This window comes from Silene latifolia, chromosome 2 (assembly GCF_048544455.1).
Source record: "Silene latifolia isolate original U9 population chromosome 2, ASM4854445v1, whole genome shotgun sequence".
In the NCBI taxonomy this organism is placed as follows: Eukaryota; Viridiplantae; Streptophyta; class Magnoliopsida; order Caryophyllales; family Caryophyllaceae; genus Silene; species Silene latifolia.
The window spans coordinates 169,395,384-169,419,201 of NC_133527.1; the positions used below are offsets into that span (position 1 = coordinate 169,395,384).

At 33.8% G+C, this 23,818-nt stretch overlaps 1 protein-coding gene across 1 annotated transcript; it reads right to left on the reverse strand.

Annotated features, from left to right (window-relative positions):
* Positions 1–21,215: 21,215 nt before the first annotated feature.
* Positions 21,216–22,526, reverse strand: LOC141643337 (dof zinc finger protein DOF5.7-like). The gene has a single exon (XM_074452461.1). The coding sequence runs from the start codon at positions 22,398–22,400 to the stop codon at positions 21,465–21,467; it is 936 nt and encodes a 311-aa protein (XP_074308562.1). The 5' UTR covers positions 22,401–22,526; the 3' UTR covers positions 21,216–21,464.
* Positions 22,527–23,818: the final 1,292 nt, after the last annotated feature.

Here is a 23,818-nt window from a genome sequence, read left to right on the forward strand (position 1 = left end):
AAGCGAGACTTTTAAGCACTTGATTAATATGTAAGTTTATAATACTGATTTATTTATAATAACATTTTCATTTTTTATTTATAGAAAAAAATTCTTTCATATTTTTGCCCCTAAAAAAATTAGTTTCTGCCTCCTTTTTTATTTTTTAAAAAAAGGGCCTTTAAGAAGAAAAGAGCAAACGAAAGCGGGATCAACCCACGGAAGATTCTAATGTTGGCCCCGATTTTATTACGATAACGAGGGGTACGTGCTCAAATACAATAACATTAAGTGCAAAATCTGTGTTTAATACTAATACAATACCTAAAGTTCAAGATTCTGATGTGAGCCTTCTCTCGTCTGTTTTTTTTATGTAATAATAGGCCCCTCGCCAGCCAGATAACATACAATGTGGATACTACGCTTGTCGATTCATGTTGGAGATTATTAGGCGAAGATATCTCGTTATTCCAGACAAGGTTAGTAATAATTTAAACATGTGTTTATTACTTTTTTTAAAATTAGAGCTAATGTTGTCTTGCTTGCTGCTATATATATATACCATGATGTTGCTAATGTTGTCTTGCTTGCTGCTATATATACCATAATGTCTTCTCTTTGTTTTTTCCGCAGTATGCAATCAACCCATCACAACAGATTGAGCGAAGTACTCAAGTGTAGATATAGACGAGGTAAGAGACATGTGGGGCAACTACGTCTTAGAATATATTTAGAAATGCATGATACTCAGAGTTTAGATCAACTTATTAGTAAATTTTTTGTTGAAGTTAGGGAATGATTAGTTCATGTAAATTCAACTCCTTGTAAGTATATATATATATATATATATATATATATATATAGAGGAAGGATCAACTAAGGTCCATTATATATTTGAGTCCATAAGGTCTTTTGTGAGCCATTGGATGGAGGGAGATGGAGGGATGAGATGAACCCACCAAAAGTCATTATACAAGCAAATTAACACACTTTACTAATCCACCCTAATTAACCACTAATTTACTATATATTTGTTTTCTACCCACCTATTTCTCTCTCATCTCACACATTTCACTCTTCTCTTCTCTCAAAAAAAAAACCCAAAAAATCCAAATAAATAAAAAACCCAAAAAATCCAAATAAATAAAAAAAACCCAAAAATTCCAAATAAATAAAAAAACCCAAAAAATCCAAATAAATCAAAAAATCCAAATAAATCAAAAAACCAAATAAATCATTCATTTCTCTCTTCCTCATTCACCACCACCCACCACTATCCCAACCGACACCACCCACCGCCCACATCCACCGCCACCTCCACCACCGCCGTAATTATATAAACTTTTTTTTTTTTTTCCAGATTTTGCGTCTCGGTTTATTTCGTCACTTTTTTTTTTTTTTTTTTTTTTTTTTTTTTCGATTTCGTGTTTTAAATCTCGTTTTTTTTTGTGAGATACTTTTTTTCATCTAAGACAATAATGGACTAAAGTTATACAAAAATGAACCAAAGTTATACAAAAATAGACCAAAGTTATACAAAAAAAGACTAAAGTTATACAAAAATTGGACTAAAGTTATACAAAAAATTGGACTAAAGTTATACAAAAAATGAACCAAAGTTATACAAAAATGAACCAAAGTTATACAAAAATGGATCAGAGTTATACAAAAAAACACCAGAGTTATACAAAAATGCACCAGAGTTATACAAAAATGCACCAAAGTTATACAAAAATGGACTAAAGTTATACAAAAATGAACCAAAGTTATACAAAAATGAACCAAAGTTATACAAAAATAGACCAAAGTTATACAAAAATGGACTAACTTTTGTATAACTCTGGTGTATTTTTGTATAACTCTTGTGCATTTTTGTATAACTCTGGTCCATTTTTGTATAACTTTGGTTCATTTTTGTATAACTTTGGTTCATTTTTTGTATAACTTTAGTCCAATTTGTTGTATAACTCTGGTGCATTTTTGTATAACTCTGGTCCATTTTTGTATAACTTTGGTTCATTTTTGTATAACTTTAGTCCAATTTTTTGTATAACTTTAGTCCATTGTTGTATGACTTTAGTCCAATTTTTGTATAACTTTGGTGCATTTTTTTATAACTCTGGTCGTTTTTTGAATAACTTTGGTTCATTTTTGTATAACTTTGGTTCATTTTTGTATAACTTTAGTCCAATTTTTGTATAACTCTGGTCGTTTTTTGAATAATTTTGGTTCATTTTTGTATAACTCTGGTACATTGTTGTATAACTCTGGTTCATTTTTGTATAACTTTAGTCCAATTTTTTGTATAACTTTAGTCCAATTTTTTGTATAACTTTAGTCCAATTTTTTGTATAACTTTAGTCCAATTTTTGTATAACTTTAGTCTTTTTTTGTATAACTTTGGTCATAAAATGTATAACTTTAGTCATAAAATGTATAACTTTAGTCGTAAATAGTAAAAAAATCAAACAATAAATATGAAAAATATGAAAAAAAAAAATTAATAACAAAAACCAAAAAAACTCATAATAACAAAAACAAAAAACCAAATAACAATAATAAAACCAAAAAACCAACAACCCAACCAAACCCGAAATGTAAAATAAACCAAATAACAATAAAAAAAACCAAATTTAAATATCGTGTGTATAACTCTAATGTTTTAAGTGTATAACTTTAGCCATAAATAGTATAACTTTAATGTTTTAAGTGTATAACCAACAAAGAAATTAATAACCAACAAAAATTAAAAACCAAATAACAATTACAAAATAAAGTAAATATGACAAAAACACAAAAAAACCAATAGATCTAAAAAAAACACCACCACACAAAATTAATACCAAATCTCAAATAATAATAAAAATAACTAAACTAAAAAAAATAAAAACCAAATAACAATAATAACAATAATAAAAATAACTAAACTAAAAAAAATAAAAACCAAATAACAATAACAAAACAAAAAACCAAAATAACAAACACCAAAAAACAAAGAACAAAATAAAGAAAATCTGAAAAATTAAAAAAATGGACAATGAAAATAAAACAAAACCCATACAAAAACCCATACAAAAAAAAACAAAACCCATATAAAACAAAACCCATATAAAAAAAACAAAAAAAAAAAAAAAAAAATCAAAAAAACAGAAAAACAGAAAAACAGAAACAAGAACGATGGATTGAAAAAACAAGAGAAAGGAAGAGGAAAAGGGGAGGAAGGAAGCACGGGAGGAAGGAGGACCCCCACGACCCACCGAGACCAACACCAGCCACCACACGACCCACCGAGACCAACACCAACACCCGCATCCACCGACACAAACACCAACCCCTTTAATTTTTTTTAAAAAAATGAATCTGAAAGGACGGTTGGGAATGAGGAGTCGGTGTTGTTGTTGGTTGTTGTTGTTGTCGTTGCTGTCGTGAGATGGGAGAAAGGGGAGGTGTGACGATGGTGGTGAGCGATGAGGGGATGACGTTGAGATCTAGTGGGTTTGTCGGGTGGGGTTTGTCGGGTGGGTTTGTCGGGGGGGTAGTCGGGTTGGTTTGTCGGGTAATCGGTTGGTGATGGTGGTGACGGGTTGTTGTTGTTGTCGGGCTGTCGGGTTGTGTGTGTGGTGGGGGTGGGGGGCGGGACGAGAGAGGGAGGGTGGGAGGGAGGGAGATGTTTGAATATGGTGAATGGTGATGGAGTAAAGGAGGGAGGACGATGAAGAAGTTGTTGTTGTTTTTTTTTTTTTTTTTTTTTTTTGTTGGTTTTTTTTTTTGTTGATTTGGTTTTTTTTTTTTTTTTTGAGAGAATGAGAGAAAGATGAGAGAGAAAGAGTGTGTGAGAGAAGTGTGAATGAATGAATAATGAGGAAGTGAGTTGGGAGATTAGAATGTTGATAGAGTTGTACAAAATTAGGTGGAGTTATACACAATTAGTGAATGAGATTAGGGAGGGAGAATTGTGACCCTTCAATGAGATGTAATCTCATCCCTCCATCCCTTCCATCCAAGGGCTCTTATAAGGACTTAGGGCCTTACATGGTATGAGGACCTTATAAGAACCCTTCTCTATATATATATATATATATATATATATATATATATATATATATATATATATATATATATATATATATATATATATATATATATATATATATATATATGATGAAAATTCTTGTTGTGGTTGAATTGAATCTATTGAGTTCGATGAACCCAGTTTGTGATTTATCTTTAGTCTTTGGTATATCTTTCGCTGCGACATATGCAGGTTTTTGAATGGCATGAAACAAATTTATTTTTTCAAAACATTAGGAGTATGTAATAATGACGGTTACTAAAAAAACCGTTGTGAATACCTTTCACAACGGTTAATAAAAATAACACCGTTGTGAATGACATTCACAAATACCCGCGCATAATATTCAACAACGGGTATTAAACATAAAACCGTTGTTAAAAGTCTTCACAATTTTGGAGGTAAAATTACAACAACGGGTATTAAACATAAAACCGTTGTTACTAAAAATTTCAACAACGGGTATGTACCATAAACCCGTTGTCAAAAGACTTCACAATTTTGGAGGGAAAGTTACAACAACGGTTATACATACGACAACCGTTGTTATATTATTCCCTCCAAAATTTTGATACACTTTCCACAACGGAGCACACCCAACAACAACGGCTTTTAACCGTGGTGAATACTTTAGACAACGGTTTCCCTAAATAAGCAAACCGTTGTAAATACCTTCTACAACGGCCGCTTTAACAACGTCCGCTTTTTTATTTTACAACGGTTTTTACCCGTTGTTATAGGCTGTATCTGTAGTAGTGTATGGAATATGGTTGTCGGTTGTGCTCAAGGCACAAGGGGTTTTAGTGAGTACTAGCTTGGGGTCATTGGACATGTGTGATATTATGAGTGATGGTCAAATCACTCAAATGGGGAAAATGCTCATCAAAGTTGAAAATGATGAATTAATCTCGGTGAAAATTAAGAAGGACCCGGAGGTTGGGTCGTCTAGTCAAGTGAATTCGGGGAGTATGCGGGAAGTTCTTAATGTCGTGGCTGAGTTGAGTGCTTGGCTTAAGGAAGATGCTCATCAAAAGGATTTGGCAATTTCGGCCCTTGCTTCTACAGTGGACCTCATCCGTGGTGAGGTGGATATCATTTCCACCCTCGTGTCTACAAAGGAAATTGGTGATGATGCTCATGTGGATGATGATCCTTTGGGTAGTGGCTCGGATGGTGAACAAGCTTCCTCCCCTTAGCCTATCCCTTCCCTCTCGGCCTACTTGACTTTTACCCGTGCCTTTTCATTTTGTCCCACCTTGGTTGTGCCCTTCTAAAAACACTATTTTCTTTGCTTGTTATTTTGACATTTGGTGGTGTATTCTAAACTCTATTTAGCCATGGTGAACTTTGGTTAACTTATGTTTAATCCTTGTTTATGTTGACTTTGTTACCTTGTCACGATTACATATGTCTTTTTGTGTTTTCTTGTGACTTATCTGCACTCTAATGCTTTTGACATCCCTATCCGTTTGATGATGTCAAGAGGGGGAAAAGGTAAACTCATGCTCTTAATCTCTATGCATATTGATTAACTAATATCTTGTCTAACCTTCTTAGTTTTAAATCTTGTTTTGGGGCAATGTAAAATTGTCTTGGCTAAGTTTGATTTTTGCTCTTGCCTTAGGTAAGGTAATATTGTCCCTTCTCTCATTTGATCTTGCTTGCTTAAAATCTTGAATCAAGGTGTTTACATTGCTTATACATTCGTTTGGGACTTGTCATCATCAAAGGGGGAATTTGTTGGCTTCCTTATGGTTGATGATGACATGCCCATTAACTAAACTCTCTTGCTTAAGAATTGTTGATCTTGTAAAAGTTGTCCATCTCTATTCTTTGCTAAGAATATGTTAGTGAAAACTTGATCCTATAACATTCTAAGTGTGTTAGTAAAGTTTAGGACGGAGTAGTCTTTAACTCTTGGCAACCGGAGTAGGTTGCGAGTTAGCTTGTCACAAGAACGGAGTAGTTCTTGTACTAGCTTTACAACCGGAGTAGGTTGGTGTCTTTTATTGTACGGGTCTTTTAGTAGTCGGAGTAGATCAGTAAAAGAAAGCAATAAAAAGGTAGATTGGACGTAGGCACTTGAGTATTTGCCGAACCAATTCAAAAATCTTGTGTTCAATTGTTTTACTTTATTTCCGCTGCAATTTACTTTGTTTGTTTGTTTTGCTTTGCTTAACGTTAGAAGTAACGGTTCATCATACTGTCACATTTGGTCTGCAGTCGTATTCCACAAACTGAGACAAATAGCTACAGTCAGAACGATTGTTACTTTCATACTTCAGCAAACATTCATCGTGATACTTGTTTAATCTTTCAATATTATTCAAAGTATCTTCTCATCTCTTTTGTCTTCGTAACTCACTTTAATTCAATAAAGTTGAAGTTATAAATTTTTAAATAGTACCTAATTCACCCCCTCCCCCTCTTAGGTACTTGAATCCATAAACTCAACAGTTATAGTAACCTCTACTATAACTTCAACACATATAACTTGAAGTTATACTGACCTCAACTATAACCTTGACACGAAACTCAAAGTTATACTAGTTCCAACCATAACCTTGAGCCATAATCTCAGGGTATGTTAGTTCCAGCTATAACCTTAACTAGTACTTCAATGTTATAGTAGCTTCAGCCATAACCTTGAATCATATTTCCAAGGTTATGCCTCAAACAACCATAACTTGAGTAACAACCCAAAGTTGAACTAACTTCAGCTATAACACTTGAATCATCATCAAGGTTATACTAGCTTTAGCTATAACTTTGGAGAGCACTCTTGGTCGCCTATCATGCCGCCACTAGGGTTTGATTCGAAAACCCTAATTACGCTCATGACACCCATAATAAACATATAAACAACATACGATATATAATTAATGCATTGAAACATATATAAACATGAGAAAAACATCATTAACATGATAATAAACAATCAAACATGTACTAATTGTAACGCCCCGTAAATTTCGGACCGTTAATATATTTCGAAAATAATTAATCAATCAAGTAAAATTTGACATTAAAGTATTTAAAGTAAAAATAATTCAAAGAAATATAATTTTATTATATTTTGAAGAAAAGTATTTATTTTGATAGTTTTGAAAGGTTTAAAAATAGTTTAAACCGTGTAAAATCTTTTATTTCGAATTAAGGGCGTATCGGGGGGTAAATGACAATTCTTTTGAACGTTGGGTAAACGAATTTGGAAATGGGTAGTATGAATACTCAATTTTATTGTAATCTCATGTTTAAAAACTTTGGTCTTGACGGAATTTGCATTTGACCTACGGTTTTAATTATTATCGAAACGGGTCAAACCCGACTCGTAAAAATCCCAACTAAAAATCCCGCACCTTCCTTTCTTCCTTTCCTTTCTCCCTTTCACGCTGACACTCCCCCTTCCTTTTTTTTTCTGATTTTCCTACCTTCATCTTCTCTATCTTCAAAAAAAAATAAGAACAAACACCATTTTCACAAAAATTCAAGCTATTTTGGCCATAATTTCTTCGTTTCTTATCGGATTTTCACGAAATTTACCTTTCCAGAATCCCCTCGCCGAGATCTACAATTTGGTATAATTTAATTTCAGTTTTCATTAAGTTGTTTTAAGACAAAATTTCGGAAATTCGGTATATATACTTAATTATTGTGTTTTAATTGTTTATTTAGGTGAAGAATTGGAAGACGAGTTTGGGGACTCGTATATTATCGAAGATAGCGGATAGTTGCTAGTTAGGGTTTGGGTTTGAGGTGCTAATTGCTCTTTTTTCTAGCTTAAGGTAACATATTTCGAGTTACTCGACGAAAGATCGTCACATGCTGAGTTGTTTTTGTATGTTTGGTGATTTTTGTTTGGGTAGTAGTTTTCACATGTTAAAATTTGTTGCATGTATGCTTAATTTGTGCCTTTTGTTAGTTTAAATTAACAAAGTTGAATTGGGAACGATTAATTAATGTTCAGACGGTCTTATACTGAGCAAAAATGAAAAAAAAAAGAGGAGTAATGGGGCGGCAGCGGGCCCGGCAGCAGCCCGGCAGGCCCACGGCTGGCCCACGGCTGGCTCGGGTCGGCCCGTTGCTTGTTTCGCGGTTTTCCATGCTTTGTCCGTCATTTTAGGTTCAGCATGGATATATTTAGAATAAGTACACATGGTTAAACTTGTGAAGTGAATCGTAATAGTAGCTAAAAATTATGCTAATGGTAGAAAAATTATGTTATATTGATAATTATCACATGTTAGGATAGTTTACAAAATGAATTTTATAGTAATAATTGTAATGTTTTGATGATTGTGCCGAAAACTGAGCCTTAGTCCCTTTTACTGATGCGATGTCAGTTAAATGTGTGATTGGTCAGCCGCAATTTAACCCGTACCTGTCGCAGGGCTGGGGTTGCGGGTAAAAATTCGGTTGGATGAAATTTTGAATGAATTAGATAGTCGGCCTTTTTCTTGTTTTAGGCCATTCATTATATTTTTATCTCGCATGTGTAATTAGTTGATTTAAGTAGCTTCTTATATTGTAAAAACGGCCCTAGATTCCCCGAAGCCTTTAATTTGGTTAATATTGTTAGAACTGGAAATTGGTATTGAGGATTCTGTTGGTTTATCTGCTGATTAGACATTTATATAGCCTTTCACATGATAGAATATTAGAATTTATGATGGTAAGTAGGACTTTTTGCCCTCTTATGGTTAAGTGGGTGTCTTACTTGACTTGTGTGGTGAGTCTTGTGTGGTGTGGGCTAAAGTATTCAAGCTGGGACTAGCTGGGACTAGGTCCTAGGTGAGTATTTCGGCCTTCATCATAGATAGGTCTTTATAGTCTTTGACGAGTATATGTTCACTGCTTGATAGCCTTTGTGTTCCTGACTAGTGGATTTATATATCCAAGTTGGGGCATGACCTCAGTTACTTATTTTGATAGTAAGTGGTCAGCTTAAGTACTAGCCAACCCTTTGGTGGACTCCTTAGGGTACTCACTTCACTTTGTTTTAAAAAAAGTTGTGGGTCTTGGGTGCGGTGGTGTGTATCCGCATGTCTAGGTCTGCGCAGATTTTAGGCTAGGGTTGTGTTGTCTCTTGGCCATGTTTTATTAATATTAACCGCTGAGCCAAGATACCAGTTCGATTACCTTCCCTACCTCGTGGTATAGACTTGAGTTACAAAGTGACTATTGACGGGACTAAGAACTTATGCCTGTCTTTGATATATTGCCCTTTCTTGTTTGATGATTCTATGAACCATAGAAGGTGAGATGCAAGCCGGCTATGGTTGATAGAGTTTGGATTACTATTTGTTATATGTCTCCCTTTCTCTATTTTGGGGTTTGTATCATTCTACTTTCTATTTATCTATGGCATGTAAAGTAGTTCATCAGCTTTTGCAGGGTTTTGGCACCCGCTTCTGGGAATGTTGGACTTCTTGAGTTGGATTGGTTGTGAATGGTTTAGTTAGAAAATTTTTGAAATTGCAGGTTTTTATCTAGTTGAACCATTTACAAACATATCCTACCAGTTTTTCCGTAGAATTTACGCATTTAAGTATTTAATTAAGGCTAATTTTTTTAAGGGTGTCACACTAATCATACAAAACATTCATTAAATCATATTAATTACATCAATTAGCATAAACACAATTAAAGGAAAACACCTAGTTACCTTATTAAGCAAATAAACCTTAGAGATCGTCTTCAACGATATAAACGTCTTCTCCAGGTGCAACTTCCACGCCTTTATTGAAATCATCCACATGCCAAAAAGAACGAATCTAATAAATATACTAACTATATATATATATAAACTATAAAAACTATAAAACTATGTGAAAACATAAAACTTACGAAGGAGATAGATAAATCCAAGAAGTAGGATCGATTTAAGCACGAAAGATGATGAAGAACGAAGAAGAAAGGAAGAATGGCACGAAACCCTAGGCGAGGGACGCGCGGCACAAGGGAGGAATGAGGAGAAAAATTAGGTTTAGGGTTTTGTGAGAAAAGAGAAGCAAGGGTTTGATTTCCCTCCTTATTTATAGAGAAACTCATGGGTTTATTCTAGGTTTAGGCCCAAAACTCACCCACCTACACCAAGAAACACGTGAGACCCAAGGAAGGAGCGGGTCTTCACCGTTTTCGAGCCCAACGAGCCCAAATGACAAGAGACAGATATTTTCCCGGAAAATAAAATATGAAATATGGGAAAATAAAATTATATTATGGAAATTAGGGGTGTTACAGATATGATAGTAATTACTCATTTGAATAGTAAAAATAACAATATTATCAGCGGGATTAGTGAAAGTGGTAGAAACAACAACGAGAGTAGTGAAATAATCAATATTAATGCAGTAATAGTGAAAGTAACAAGATTACGGAGGGAGTAGTGAAATTATCAATATTAATGCGACAGTAGTGACAGTAACAATAATTACGGCGGGAGTAGTGAAAGTAACAATGATTACGGGCAAGTAGTGAAATGTTATTACTATTGTTTCATTTATAAGAGTAAAATATTAATAGCGGAAATAGTGAATTTGTTTCAAAATTTATTTCATCGTAATTTTAAGATATGCATAGAAAAATATATTAATGATAAATTTATGGGTTATGCAACTTTAAGTATTTTATTTAATGAAAAAAAAATTAATGGTAAGTAGAGATAGCCCGGGCAAAGCCGGACACCAATACTAGTAAAGATATAATGGGAGATGTTTGATGATCAGTTTTAAAAAAAAAAAGACAAAAATCTCAAGGGAGTAAGAGGGAAGAAAATTGTCCTTAAATTTGTACTAGCATACATGCTCATATTGTGTGGATACCGGTAGAGGCGCAACACTTGGGGCGTTATTGTGAGACGGTCTCATAGATTATACTATTATTCAAGCAGCTGCAATTTGGGTTTATATACTTTGTTATGAAATATTATAGTATAATATTATATGGATGTCCATATCTTAGAATATTCTATCTTATGGAAACTTTGCCCTCAATGTATGTGTATATATACCCCATCATAATGGAATAATATACAGTTTTTGTCTCTCTCTATTCTCTCTAATTCTCTTCTCTCCTTATTTCACAACACGTTATCAGCACGAATCTAACCAACTGAGTAGGAGAAATCAATTTATCCGAACTCATAATCATACATGTCTTTCGTCAAATATAATCATACACGTCTTTCTTCAAATATTGATCATTGAGGTATGTTTATTGAACTCGGTTTGGAAATCAATTTAATTGTATACGTTTCCTAACCATTGTTAAATTCTCGCATCCAAACATACATTAATTTGGTAATCACTTTCCTTTTTGTCGTTTGTCGTTGATAATCATTGTTTATTATAGCTGCTTGATTTGTGTTCCACCTTTTAAGTATTAATGAATTCTCTTATTTTGCTTTAGCCTCTTATGTTATTCTGTCATGCAATTTATCTTTCTTGGCTAGATGACCATCATTATATTCTTATCATCCTCTGTAAGTTTTTTTTAGTACAATTTTCTTCCATATACAAGTTTTGAAAAGGGACATATCATATAATTTTTAAAAAGGGACATATCATATAATTTTTGGCCTCAAGTTCCAAAATATTTATTTTATAAAGATGAGAAATATGTCCGTATTATAACTTTGGCCAGAAGTTCAAAGTTTTAAAGGTGTGTAATAATTTAACACCGTCTCATCAGTACAATATATTCATATTGTAGAAGTGTAAGTGGCTAGAAGTCCACGTCTATGAGTATATGAATCGCTGTTCAATTTAAAGCGATCTTTATAAAAGGCAATTTTATTTGCGAATTGATTCTTGTTCACCTGAAGTTGAACAGTATAATGAGATATAAAATTTGATCCACTCCTTGAAGTGAATGTGACATCTCATAAATACTCTGTCTCTAGCAAAGATCGAGAATATGGCGGTATGATAAGCCTAATATTGCGGCCTTAATTAAGCCTAATAATGTGGCATTTGATAAGGCAAGTAAAGAAGCCTTAATTGAGCTTAATAATGTGGCCTTATTGAGCCAAATTTGTTCATTGAAAGAAATGACAATATTGCTTAAAAGTGAATATCTCACGAAAATTCCCGTGAGACTCGTATATGCTCGAAGTTTGATATGAGAAAGGGAAAATTATTTACGGGTTGAAATATTGACATTCGCACTATGACCTGAAGTTGATAGTGTTTGTAAATAATGAAACTATGACTAGAAATTCATAGTATTTAAGGATAATGGGATTTGTGACCAAAAATTCACATTGTTTACATATTTCCATTTTTCATATCTTGCATATTACGGAGTACGTTTTCAGTTTAAATTGTTGTTTTTATTATGATTGTGTAGTCAACACAAATGTAAAATAAGTATTAATTGACACACGACAACACGATTAAATTGTGTGAATAAGGATAGCATTAGTTTTTGCCTAGTATATTGACAATATATTTGATATTTTTTTTCACATTTATGTCATCTACATGAAATCTAACCAACTGAATTGAAAAAAAAAAGAGACAAGGAGACGTATTATCTTAAACATGTAAGTTGTTCTATATAACTATGTTGTCAATTTGTTAATTATGACAAGAGCAAGTAATTTCCCTATCATGCGGTAATTTTGTACGGAGTATAAACTTAGTTTTCTATTTCAATGTTCTGAGTTTCTGACCATATAGATGATTTTGAAGCTGCCTCTCCAGTCACCATATTTTGATTGTAAGGTTTTTTTGTTAATATGGTTAAAGGTGTATTAGTAATTTATTAATAAATTCATATGCATCGCTGTCCATGGCTTCTGTTTATATTTGGCACATGATAATTATTAAGTTTATTTTTATTTTTTTAATTAATTGTTGTTTTACGGTGACTGATAGATAGCCATTTGTTAATTATTTTGTTTAGTGTGTCAGTATTTTATGAGTTTTGGCATGTTAGATATATTAACGTACAATTTTGAAATTCGCAAAGAGAAAAAAAAAAAGTATATATGAAAATATTCTAAGAGTAATATGGTCATGTTTCTTATTGGAATATTGATAAGTCTTGCCTAAATATTGAGACACCTGTTGTGTCCAAAGTCACATCATTTATCTGGCCGGATTCTTAGAAAGTTGACATGAAATAATTCAGATGTGACATAGTAAGGCCATCCGGGTTTTTATTATACCCGTTTTGATAAACCTGAAGTTTATCCTAAGGAAAATATAAGTGTTGAAACTCTCTCGTGTAAATTTATTAAAGGCAAGGCATTACACGAAGACTGAGTATATATTTAATATTGGAGATCACAGTTTGATTATTACATGGAATCGTTAGTCTCCGAATTGGGCATTGTGATTCAGCACACTTAAAATCCAACTGCATTATATGTTACTCCCTGAAATATTTTGTTAATGTACAAAAATGCCCATATAAATTCTTATAAGAGATATGAGAAATTAATGTCTAAGGTGGTTATGGTTTTTACCACCTTAGGGGGAGAATGATAAGGAAAAGCTGGTAAAAACAAACAAGTATATTATCCCCAACTGGACCTGAAGTTCAGTGGTTTGTTTTCAATATGAAATACATCAAGTAGAGGTTCATGAAATAAGAAATGATGGCATTCATTTGGTTATGAAGATGTATTATGATACCACTTTTATCACCTTATCAAAATGTGATATGTTACATTAAAATCTATGATTTAATTATAGACAGATTAGCCCTATATGTGGTATAGCGAGCTATAAATTAGTCATAGAAAATATATGTAATGAAAATTAGATTCTTGCCAAATTGAACAATAGCCACACGTGGAATGTAGTGTGAGAGTCATATCGGTTCACATATTTCAAGTAATAAGAAAACGGCAAGCATGGGCAGTTGGTACTCCTATGGAGTAAAAAAATTTGGATGTCCTGAAAGTGACATAAATATCTGAATGATAATAGATGGCCTATATAAAAAAGAAATGGTACCAAATATATTCAGATATCATTGATCATCAGTACTGACAATATCACGAGATATTGAAATTATATCGATATGTTTAAGGAACCGATATGCATTTGCGCGCGGAAATTAATGGACTAGAAAATGGGGATCTTATAAATAAGTCCAATTTTATTGTCGACACATAATCAATGATTATGAATGAGCTCATGGACTAGATGTCCAACTATTGACCTGAAGTCAATTGAAGTTATGAATATTGGAAAAGAAACTGTACAGTTTGCATTATCGAGTCATCATCATGTGTATTTAGAGATTAAGTTCATTTGCATATTAATTAATTTTATTTTATATAAATTATTGCATTGTTATAAACTGTTGTTTAGAATTAGTTTTACATCATATGTATGAACATGTTTTATAATATAGTTTTAAATGGATAAATGTTTAAAAAAGGAGAAGTGTTATTTTACGAGATATTCCAACGAGGATAACTCCCTATAGGAGCCTCTTGAGTTTTGGGAACTCATGATTATATATGAACCTCTACGACACGATTGAAATGTTATCGTGATTATTTCCAAAATGGAATATTTAAATTCATGTAGATTTTACTTGAAGGAAATTATTATTGTCTCAACCTGAAGTTTGAGCATATGAGAATAATGATTTAAATGAGCTTCATGCTAAATATGTGAAATTAGTTTATGGTCCAGAAGTACCATAACGATTGCAAAATAATGTAGTCAAAATCTACAATGAGAATGTCAATCCATACATATGTGGCTTAGCAAAGAAAATAGCTCAAATGAATTGGATGATGTATTCAATAATTATCGGATTGATTCTCCTTAATACAAGGAATTAAGGAATGATGGCTACACTCTTTTTCCCTTCGACTAGGTTTTTTGTCTCAACGGGTTTTTCCTAGCAAGGTTTTTAATGAGGTAGCACTATAAGCGCATTATTACGCTATAGTCATGTCATCGTGATTGTTGAGATGACAATTGTTTTAGACATATAATGTTATGTCGTTTATTGAGGAGAAACTATATCACTATTACGGAAGTATTATTTTGAATTGAAGATCAAAGAGTTATTATGAAATGATTATATCCAGACGGTGAGTTCTCAAAGAAATATGATATCGAAGCTGTCATGGATTTCTATCGATCGAAGATTCAAGTTTATCAACCACAATGGGTACTACTTCAACAATCGAGAAGTTATGTCAAAGCATGAATCATTTCAAGATATATCAAGTTATGTAATCATCAGGGGGAGTTGACACGAGTTGTACTCTTTTTCCTTATCTATGGTTTTGTCCCACTGGGTTTTCCATGGAAAGGTTTTAACGAGGCAGCTATTATTATGCGCGTTTGAAGATTATTGTACTCTTTTCCTTTCTAGCATTTTTCCCATAGGGTTTTTTCTAGTAAGGTTTTTAACGAGACATCTTCTTCAGTGATGGACATCCAAGGGGGAGTGTTATGAAATATTATAGTATAATATTATATGGATGTCCATATCTTAGAATATTCTATCTTATGGAAACTTTGCCCTCAATGTATGTGTATATATACCCCATCATAATGGAATAATATACAGTTTTTGTCTCTCTCTATTCTCTCTAATTCTCTTCTCTCCTTATTTCACAACATACTTCTTATTATTAGCATCTTATTGGAATTCTTCCGCATCTAAGTAAGTTTGCTAATCACCCTTTTGTTTAATCTTAATACTTAACATGCATGAGATCTTGAAAATTCTATAATTCAAATCTGTTAAAATCGTTACAGAACCCTTTACAATTCATTTGCCCATGCTAGTTAGTTGATAACTTGATATGGTTGTTTGATGCATGATGTTAGTTGATAACTTGATATGGTTGTTTGATGCATGATGTTAGTTGATAACTTGATATGGTTGTTTGATGCATGATGTTGCTCCTAATACTTCATGTATAGCTTCCGTCATGAGCTTCTCGCGTCTATCTGCTGAGTTACGGTTGACGGTTTTGACAATGACATGCATCCACATTCCACCCACATCATCTTCTCAACTTATCGGTTTAAACTAGGAGTAATCAAGACTTGTACTACAAGATAATAAATCCAAAATTAATTTACATTTAAGTGATGTGAAGTTGTGAACCACACCCTATGTCCCCATCCATTATGCGATATTATGCGAACACAAAAATTTCGGAGAGACGGTCTCTTAATAGCGTTATTGAAACATTAAAATTTACAAGAGAGAAGAAAATATCATAAACGCAATTGTATTATTATTATTGTTCGTGTTCTCTAACTGTTACAATTACGGTGTGTATATAGTACTACCGGAAATCTCTAAATGTCGGTAACCGAATATATTATATGCTAGAAAATCACAACATTATTATCTACGATATATTTCAATATACTATATTCCCAAATTATGATATGTCGATATCTTAACATATCGACACATATCTCAAAGATATTACTATTTTGCAAAATTTTGTTGTATTATAGAGAAGATATTTCAATTTTGGAAAATTTTGCTCCATTAAAAGGTCTATTGGTCTAATAATCCCCACTTGGTTAGATGCAAGACAAACATTTTGCTAGTTTGTACTCATGCAGGCATTTCATTTTTATCTTTTTTAATCCTATTTACCCAGTTTTATGTTTAAAATAAATGATCACGAACTCCTTAGTTATGAGTCTTGACCAACAAGATGATAGCTGGATTCAATAACCTAATAAAAGCTCCTCTCCATGGCTCAAATGAAGGCCTCGGCCGGCCAAAATATGACCGCGGTTGTGTGCCACTCATAAGTCATACTCCGTAACTCGTAAGTCGCATGACGCGAACCGTAAATTAGACCATTCTCAAGCAAGGTCAATTGCTTGGTCATAACCTTGCTTAGTCATGGTTAATCAAGTAATTAGTATTGTTAATGTGTGACCAAGGGTGGTTAATTTGTAACCAAAAACAAAAAATGGTCAATTTGTGACCAAGGATGGTCAATTTGTGACCAAGGTTGATCAAAAGAGATGGTCTTATTGACCTTCTATGTGTCAATTTCTTTTTGGTTGAACAATTATAAAACAATAAAAAAACAATGATTGAGAATGTTGTAAAGTGGGTAATGATTGGGTTGATGACCTAGGTCGCGACCTTCTGCTTGGGAGGGTGAAAATGGATCAAAGTTAATAAGATAGGATTAAGAGGAAAAAATCGATTCGCGAACTAGTTAGCGTGACCACTGCTTGGGGATGGTCTTAGTGGTGTGTCAATGATGTCTTCTCTTCAACATTAGTTTTTGTTTCCCTTTTTTTATTGAGACTAGTTTCCTCTATTTGGTGTAGAACTAGGTCATGGAGAAGCTCCCGGCTAACACTAGGCTGATCAATTTATGACTGGATCTACTCAATTAGGCATTTGCTTTATTCAATTAAACTCTTGGATCCAAGCATGGACCTATTTACTTGTCTTGTTGCTGCTGAGATGAACGGACCAATGATAAAATAGGATGTAGTTAACAATTACGCTTCAACCCAAGTAATCAGTGATAGAACAAGCGGGCTAGTAAACTTCAAAATTTTTATTCTCGTTAAATTTTTTGCCCCAACCTCAAATTTTGGTTCAGTCATTATATATCTGATACTTCCTCCAATTCACAATAAACTTCTCATTTTATTTTGGCACAAAAATTAAGAAAATACACTACCCCACCATATAATTAAATTTGGACACATAAATACACTACCCCACCATACAATTTAATTTGGACCACACAAACACTTACCAAAAAAGGAAATAGGGAGGTTATCGTGAATAACCGAAAAAGGAAATAGGGAGGTTTATTGTGAATTGGAGGGAGTATTTAAAAAGGATAGAAATATAGAATGTATGCTAAACAAGCCCATAACCAACCAATCGACCATATCTAGTTCGATCCCTATGTCCTCGGTTCATCACTAAAGCGTCAAAATTGTCACTTACTCTTCTTCATCGTTGCTAGCTAGACATTTGATTCTTGTATTTGATTCGTCCGCCATTGTCGTTGTGTGCTAGCACGACTCTTTATTTGCCGTGACAAAGTACGTATCTTTTGTGTATGGAAGATTATATTATAAGACCATCGATGGTGCGACCATTTTAAAAGTGATCATTCTATGTAAAACAGTGACCTATTTTAATTTTATTATTGTTATTACTTTTTAACCTAAAATGATAACTATTTAAGTGATCAATTTTAGCTATTATACCATACAATTGTTGCACAGTTGCACACAATAACTAATACGGATAGTGCCCGTCTATAATGAGAATTTGTGTATGGATTTAGGGAGTATTGGGTATGATAGGGAATGTATAAAAAGAAAGAGAATTTAACAAAAGCCCTAATCATTTTGTTTCTTTATTCATACTTCCTCCATTCAACTCCACTCTACCACTTTCCTTTTTCACGTTTGCCAACGCGTGTTTTACGCGCTAAATATCGTTAGCTACGTATTTGCAAAAATTATAAAAGTGAGATATTTTTAATGTACTCGTAAAGACGAATCAAACAAGATCCCACATGAATATATTTTCACTTACGTATCGAGAGAAAATTGAAATTGAATACTCACTCGTGAATAGTGTTCAAAAATGAAATAGGTAGAGTGGAGTTGAATGGAGGTAGTACTTTTGACTATCACAATCGTCTCATTTGAACATTCAAAGATGGTGACAGTGCTTGAGTTTGGCCTTTGAAAGTCTGTACTTTATGAGACAATCGCAATACCAAACCACCTAATAAAATTGAAATTACACTGCAACTAATTATTATGCGAAACCCAATATTTTGTCAGTGACAAACATAGGTTAGCTGTAGAATTTACTCTACTAGATAATTACGGAGTAACAATTTTTACTGTACTGTCAATCTGCTGCCTGCTTTACCTTATCTGTTGCAACTCGTGATCACTTGTAAACCAGCTAGTTTAATTTATTTTAACATGCATGCTTTTTCAGTAATAAATACGGAGTAAAATATATATTTGTGATTTTTGAGTGAGCTATCGGGCTCAATCACAAATTCTTGTTTGACATATTCTCTTAATTTAAAACGACTTTTTTATTCAATTAAAATAAATATAGATGAAAATAAAAGACGGTTGTGAGAAATTCAAGTTAAGAATCTTAAGCAATACTAGCCAATTTTCAATTTGAATCATCTTATTACCTCATCAACATTACCTTAATTTTTGAGTAAAAAAGTGAACTTTAGGCACTTAATTATTTGAAGAACTTTTGATTGAATTTAGGGGTATATTGGAGTATAATTTTCGAAAAGGAATAAATTGTAGGAAAACCCTTGTCTTATTTATTTAGAGAAAATAGAATAAAATGAAAAAATAAAGAAAAATAGTCAGGATTCATACTCCTTAATTTTATACGGAGTACTATATTTACCTTATGGATATTCTTACCTTATCCAAATATCTCGATTCCAAAATGTTTTATAAGAGAAATTATGAATTAATAACATTAGGATAACAATGAATATTTAATTTGTTTCCCTAAAAAAAACAATGAATATTTGAGATACATTTGAAATTTTGAATTTAATAAAAGATGTGTTTTATAAGAGAATTTGGCCAATTGGCCTTAATTCAAAGTTGAGAAAATACCATGTCGGCAATGTTTTCCTGTAATCCCACAGCTAATCTTGCTTATGACGGGCTAATCCCGTCACAAGCTTGTGAACTCTCACAAAAAGAGAGAGGGGACAAGGTGGGGCATTTCCCATGTGCTTCCCACTCACCTCTCAATGGGTCATTTGTGAGAGGAAACGGTACCCGGCCCGTCACAAGCTTATGACGGATACCTCCGTCACAAATGAGAATTTGTGGTAATCCCAAGGAGTAAATGAGTAATCACAAATACACGATCTAGCAAAAATAAAAAAAATAGAGTAAATTATTAATTAGCCATGCTTAATCCACCTTTTTACATTTACTTTCACGTCAATTTTATTTTTAAAATTACATGTTAAACTAAGTTTTGGAAAATATGTGATTGTGTAAATGATTTTGTGTGTTTTATTATTAGAATTGTCAACCTATTTATACCAGAGGATTAGCCTCATACATTGTATCTGCTCAAACTAAATACAATGAATGGATACTAAAAGACATTCTCGTAAATGCACCAAAGACTACTCGGAAATCGTTATAAGACTACACCGTAATCTTAACATTACACCCAAATTAATAGCTCAGTTTATATTTTGCACCCAACACCATTTTCAGGCGAAAAAAATTATGAAGTGACGATTTTGCCCCCGCGTCTATTACTTGAGTTTTTGCGAGTGTTCACCTACTTCTCCTATTTCATCCCTTCAATCTAATTTTCCCCAAATATTTTCCTCAAACATTCCCTTCCAAAAATTCCCCCAAATCTCCGTCATAATCGTAACTTGAATTATTGAGCTTCTATATTTGAAAGATTGTTCATCATGGAGTAGAGAGCTAATCGGTTAGAGTAGGTCCGGTCAAATCTTGTCTTGAGCACAAGTTAGAAGCTCAGCTAAATCAAGAAGGAAAATGAGCATTATCCGCTTTCCTCAGGTACAAGGATTTTCCGATAGAAGAGTCAGGAATGCAAATGGAACATTCAGGGTGGAAAAATGGGTCAATTTTACAAATGAAAAGATTCGGCCTTTTTTGGAGTATATCTCCAAAACAGTAAAAAAAATCACTCAAAATCTTACATCAACAAGAAAGAAACCCGACTTATGTAAGTTCTCCCAAATGAGGATAGAGTTAGGATGAGGAACACAATGAATGGAATCAAATTAGGGAAGATGAGAGAGAAGGATAAAGAAGAGAATGAATGAGGAGAAACAACAATCATCAAACTCTTATGCTTAATAAGAGGAGGAAGGGCAAAATTGTCACAAAATTTTTGTTTCAACCCAAGAAAATTGAATTTTGACGGAAATATGACCTGAAACCGATTTTGGGTGCAATATATAAACTGAACTATTAATTTGGATATAATTTAAAAAAAAAATTGACGTGAGAGTAAATATAAAAAAGTAGATTATAATTTACTCAAAAAAATATGATACTTTTATCTTTTCAAATCATTTACTCACTTCTTCATCAGCAGGTCGGAAATAAACATGGAATAACAGTATATAAAAAACAAGGGGAATGCAAGTAACGTAATAATCACAAATTAATTTAATGGTACCACCATCACCATGCAGCATTAGACATTAGCAACCAAAGTTTGTGTTTACAAAAGGCTACAATACTTTAGTACTTACATTTACTACCCTCATAAACTTTAGCATCTTTAACTAATCACCATAATATATGTAATAATATCCTATCCCCGTACAAACTCAGTACCAACCAATATCGCTATCTCATTGTCCTAATTAAAAACAAAACAAGGTAAAGTCCAAACTTCTAACCTGTGTTGCCCCTTAATTTAATCCAACCCCATTGAACTGAAGCTGCTGCTGCTGTTGATTATGATCAAGTAAATCACCCCAATTCCCACTTAAATTACAATCAGTACTATTACTTCTACTAATTCCCATATTATCACTACTCTCAATTTGATTATTAAATAACCACTCTGTCGGACTGACGTCGATTTTCCTTGATGCATCACTACTTATATTGCTGCTGTTATTATTATTATTTGATTTAATCTCCAAATTGTTGAACAAATTAGTCGCTCCTTGAGACGTCTCTTGATAATCACCAGCTTTGTTTTCAACATCGTTTTTCGACGAGGTTGTACCGTAAAACATGGCCAATCTTTCCTGTTGTAATTTCCAGTGCATTTCTTGATTAATAGAACTTAATGACTCAAATGACGATATCGAATTCTGATGTTCATTTCCTCCGTGGTTGGCTTGGACCAACGTGGACATCACAGGTGACGGTAGTGATAACGAATAATTCAGGTCCATTAAGTTCAGCCCAAAATACGGCCCACTCTTAGGAAGAGTGGGCAAGGAACTGGTAATAAACTGGGTGTACACCCCCACTGGGTCGAATCCCATAGCGGGGGTATGTCCCGGTCCCACCGGGTTCATGAAGTTGAACCCGGTAGAGTTGGCAGGTGTAGGGGTTGAGGTTGAGGTTTTGATTCTCTTATTGGTTTTACGACAGCCGCCACCAATAGGGACATTACGGAGGGCCCCACCTCTAGTCCAGTACCTTCTACAAGTCTTACAAAAGTGTCTAGGTTGGGTTAAGCTGTAGTTGTTGTAGTAGCAAAATTTGGTGTTGGGCGAGTCGCATCTTGGGCATTTTAAGGGGGGTTGATCTTGTGGCGGTTTTTGAGGCGTGGTTTTCGGGTTGGCGGGTTGGTTTTCCGGTGGGGGAGGGAGGTTTTTTGGAGACAACATTGGTTGGTTGGTTGGTTGGTCTGTTGAAGAGAAATGAAAATAATAATGATTTTGTGTTATGGGTTTGCCGGTTTGTATGTTTGTGGGTTGTGGGTTGTGGGTTGTTATATGGAGGTGAGGTTTATATATGGGTGGGTGGGTGGTCTTGTGATAATGTTCATGAAAAAAGTGGAAATGAGGTGAGTAGAGGTGGCAATCGGGTCACTCGGGTCGGTTATGGGTCGGGTCAAAGCGGGTCGGGTCATATCGGGTTCGGGTTATGTCGGGTCAGTGACGGGTTCGGGTCGGTTCGGTTCATGTCGGGTCGTCTTCGGGTCGGGTCATCAACGGGTGACAAGTCGGGTCGGGTCATTAGCGGGTCAGTGTCGGGTCAGGTTATCAGCATATATTTTATCTTATATATTTCGTTTTAGATGGTAATTTTATGTTTAAATAATAAGTAGGTGTATTAATTGTAGTTTTAAGTGAAAATAATTAAGATAAATGTCAATTTAGTGTTATTTAAACCATTATTAAGCTAGTTCATTATCGGGTCATCTATCGGGTTGAGAAAATATCAGGTCACGGGTCGGGTCGGGTCGGTTCAGGTCGGGTTCGGGTTGGAGAAAATAAGGCTGTTATCGGTTATCGGGTCGGTTCGGTTCGGTTTCGGTTCACCCAATTTTCGGGTCGTATCGGGTCGGGTTTCGGGCGGGTCGGGTCGGGTTCCTCGGGTCGGGTCAACTTTTGCCAGCTCTAGAGGTGAGTTTGGTTTGCGGAGGAATATATGTTTTCTTTGCAAATTGCAAGGGGGAGTTAATGGAGTTTGCTAGAAGGGAGTTTACCTTGAGACAATTTTGTTGAGAAATTTGTTAGGATAAATAGAGTTGAATTGAACTGAATAGTAATTTGATCCGATGAATAGAGCTGAAATAAGTTGAGCTAAAATAAAGTTAGCTAAACAGAATTAGGCTGAAGTAAATTGAAATTAAGCCGAGAAGTTGAGGAGTTACCCTTATTTCCAAGAAATGGTTTCATATAATTAAGATTTTTCTAATAAAAAATTATGATCAGTTATACGTAAATTCAGGGATGGTCTTGGACTCTCGGCTACACTGTAACACCCCGTCATTTCGGACCGTTATTATTTTGCGAAAGTAATTTATTAATCAAGTAAAATTTGATATTAATGTATTTGAAGTAATAATAATTCAAAGAAATATAATTTTATTATATTTTGAAGTAAAGTATTTATTTTGATAGTTTCGAAATGTTTAAAAATAGTTTAAACCGTGTAAAAACTTTTTATTTCGAAAAATGGGCATATCGGGAAAAAAATGACAACCCTTTTGAAAATTGGGTAAACGATTTTGGAAATGGGTCGTATGAGTATTCAATTTTCTTGTAATCTCGTGTTTAAGAACTTTGGACTTGTCGGA

Bases quoted from the DNA above. Each gene is read 5' to 3' on its own strand.
- LOC141643337 (XM_074452461.1), bottom strand. From the start codon at position 22,400: ATGTTGTCTCCAAAAAACCTCCCTCCCCCACCGGAAAACCAACCCGCC.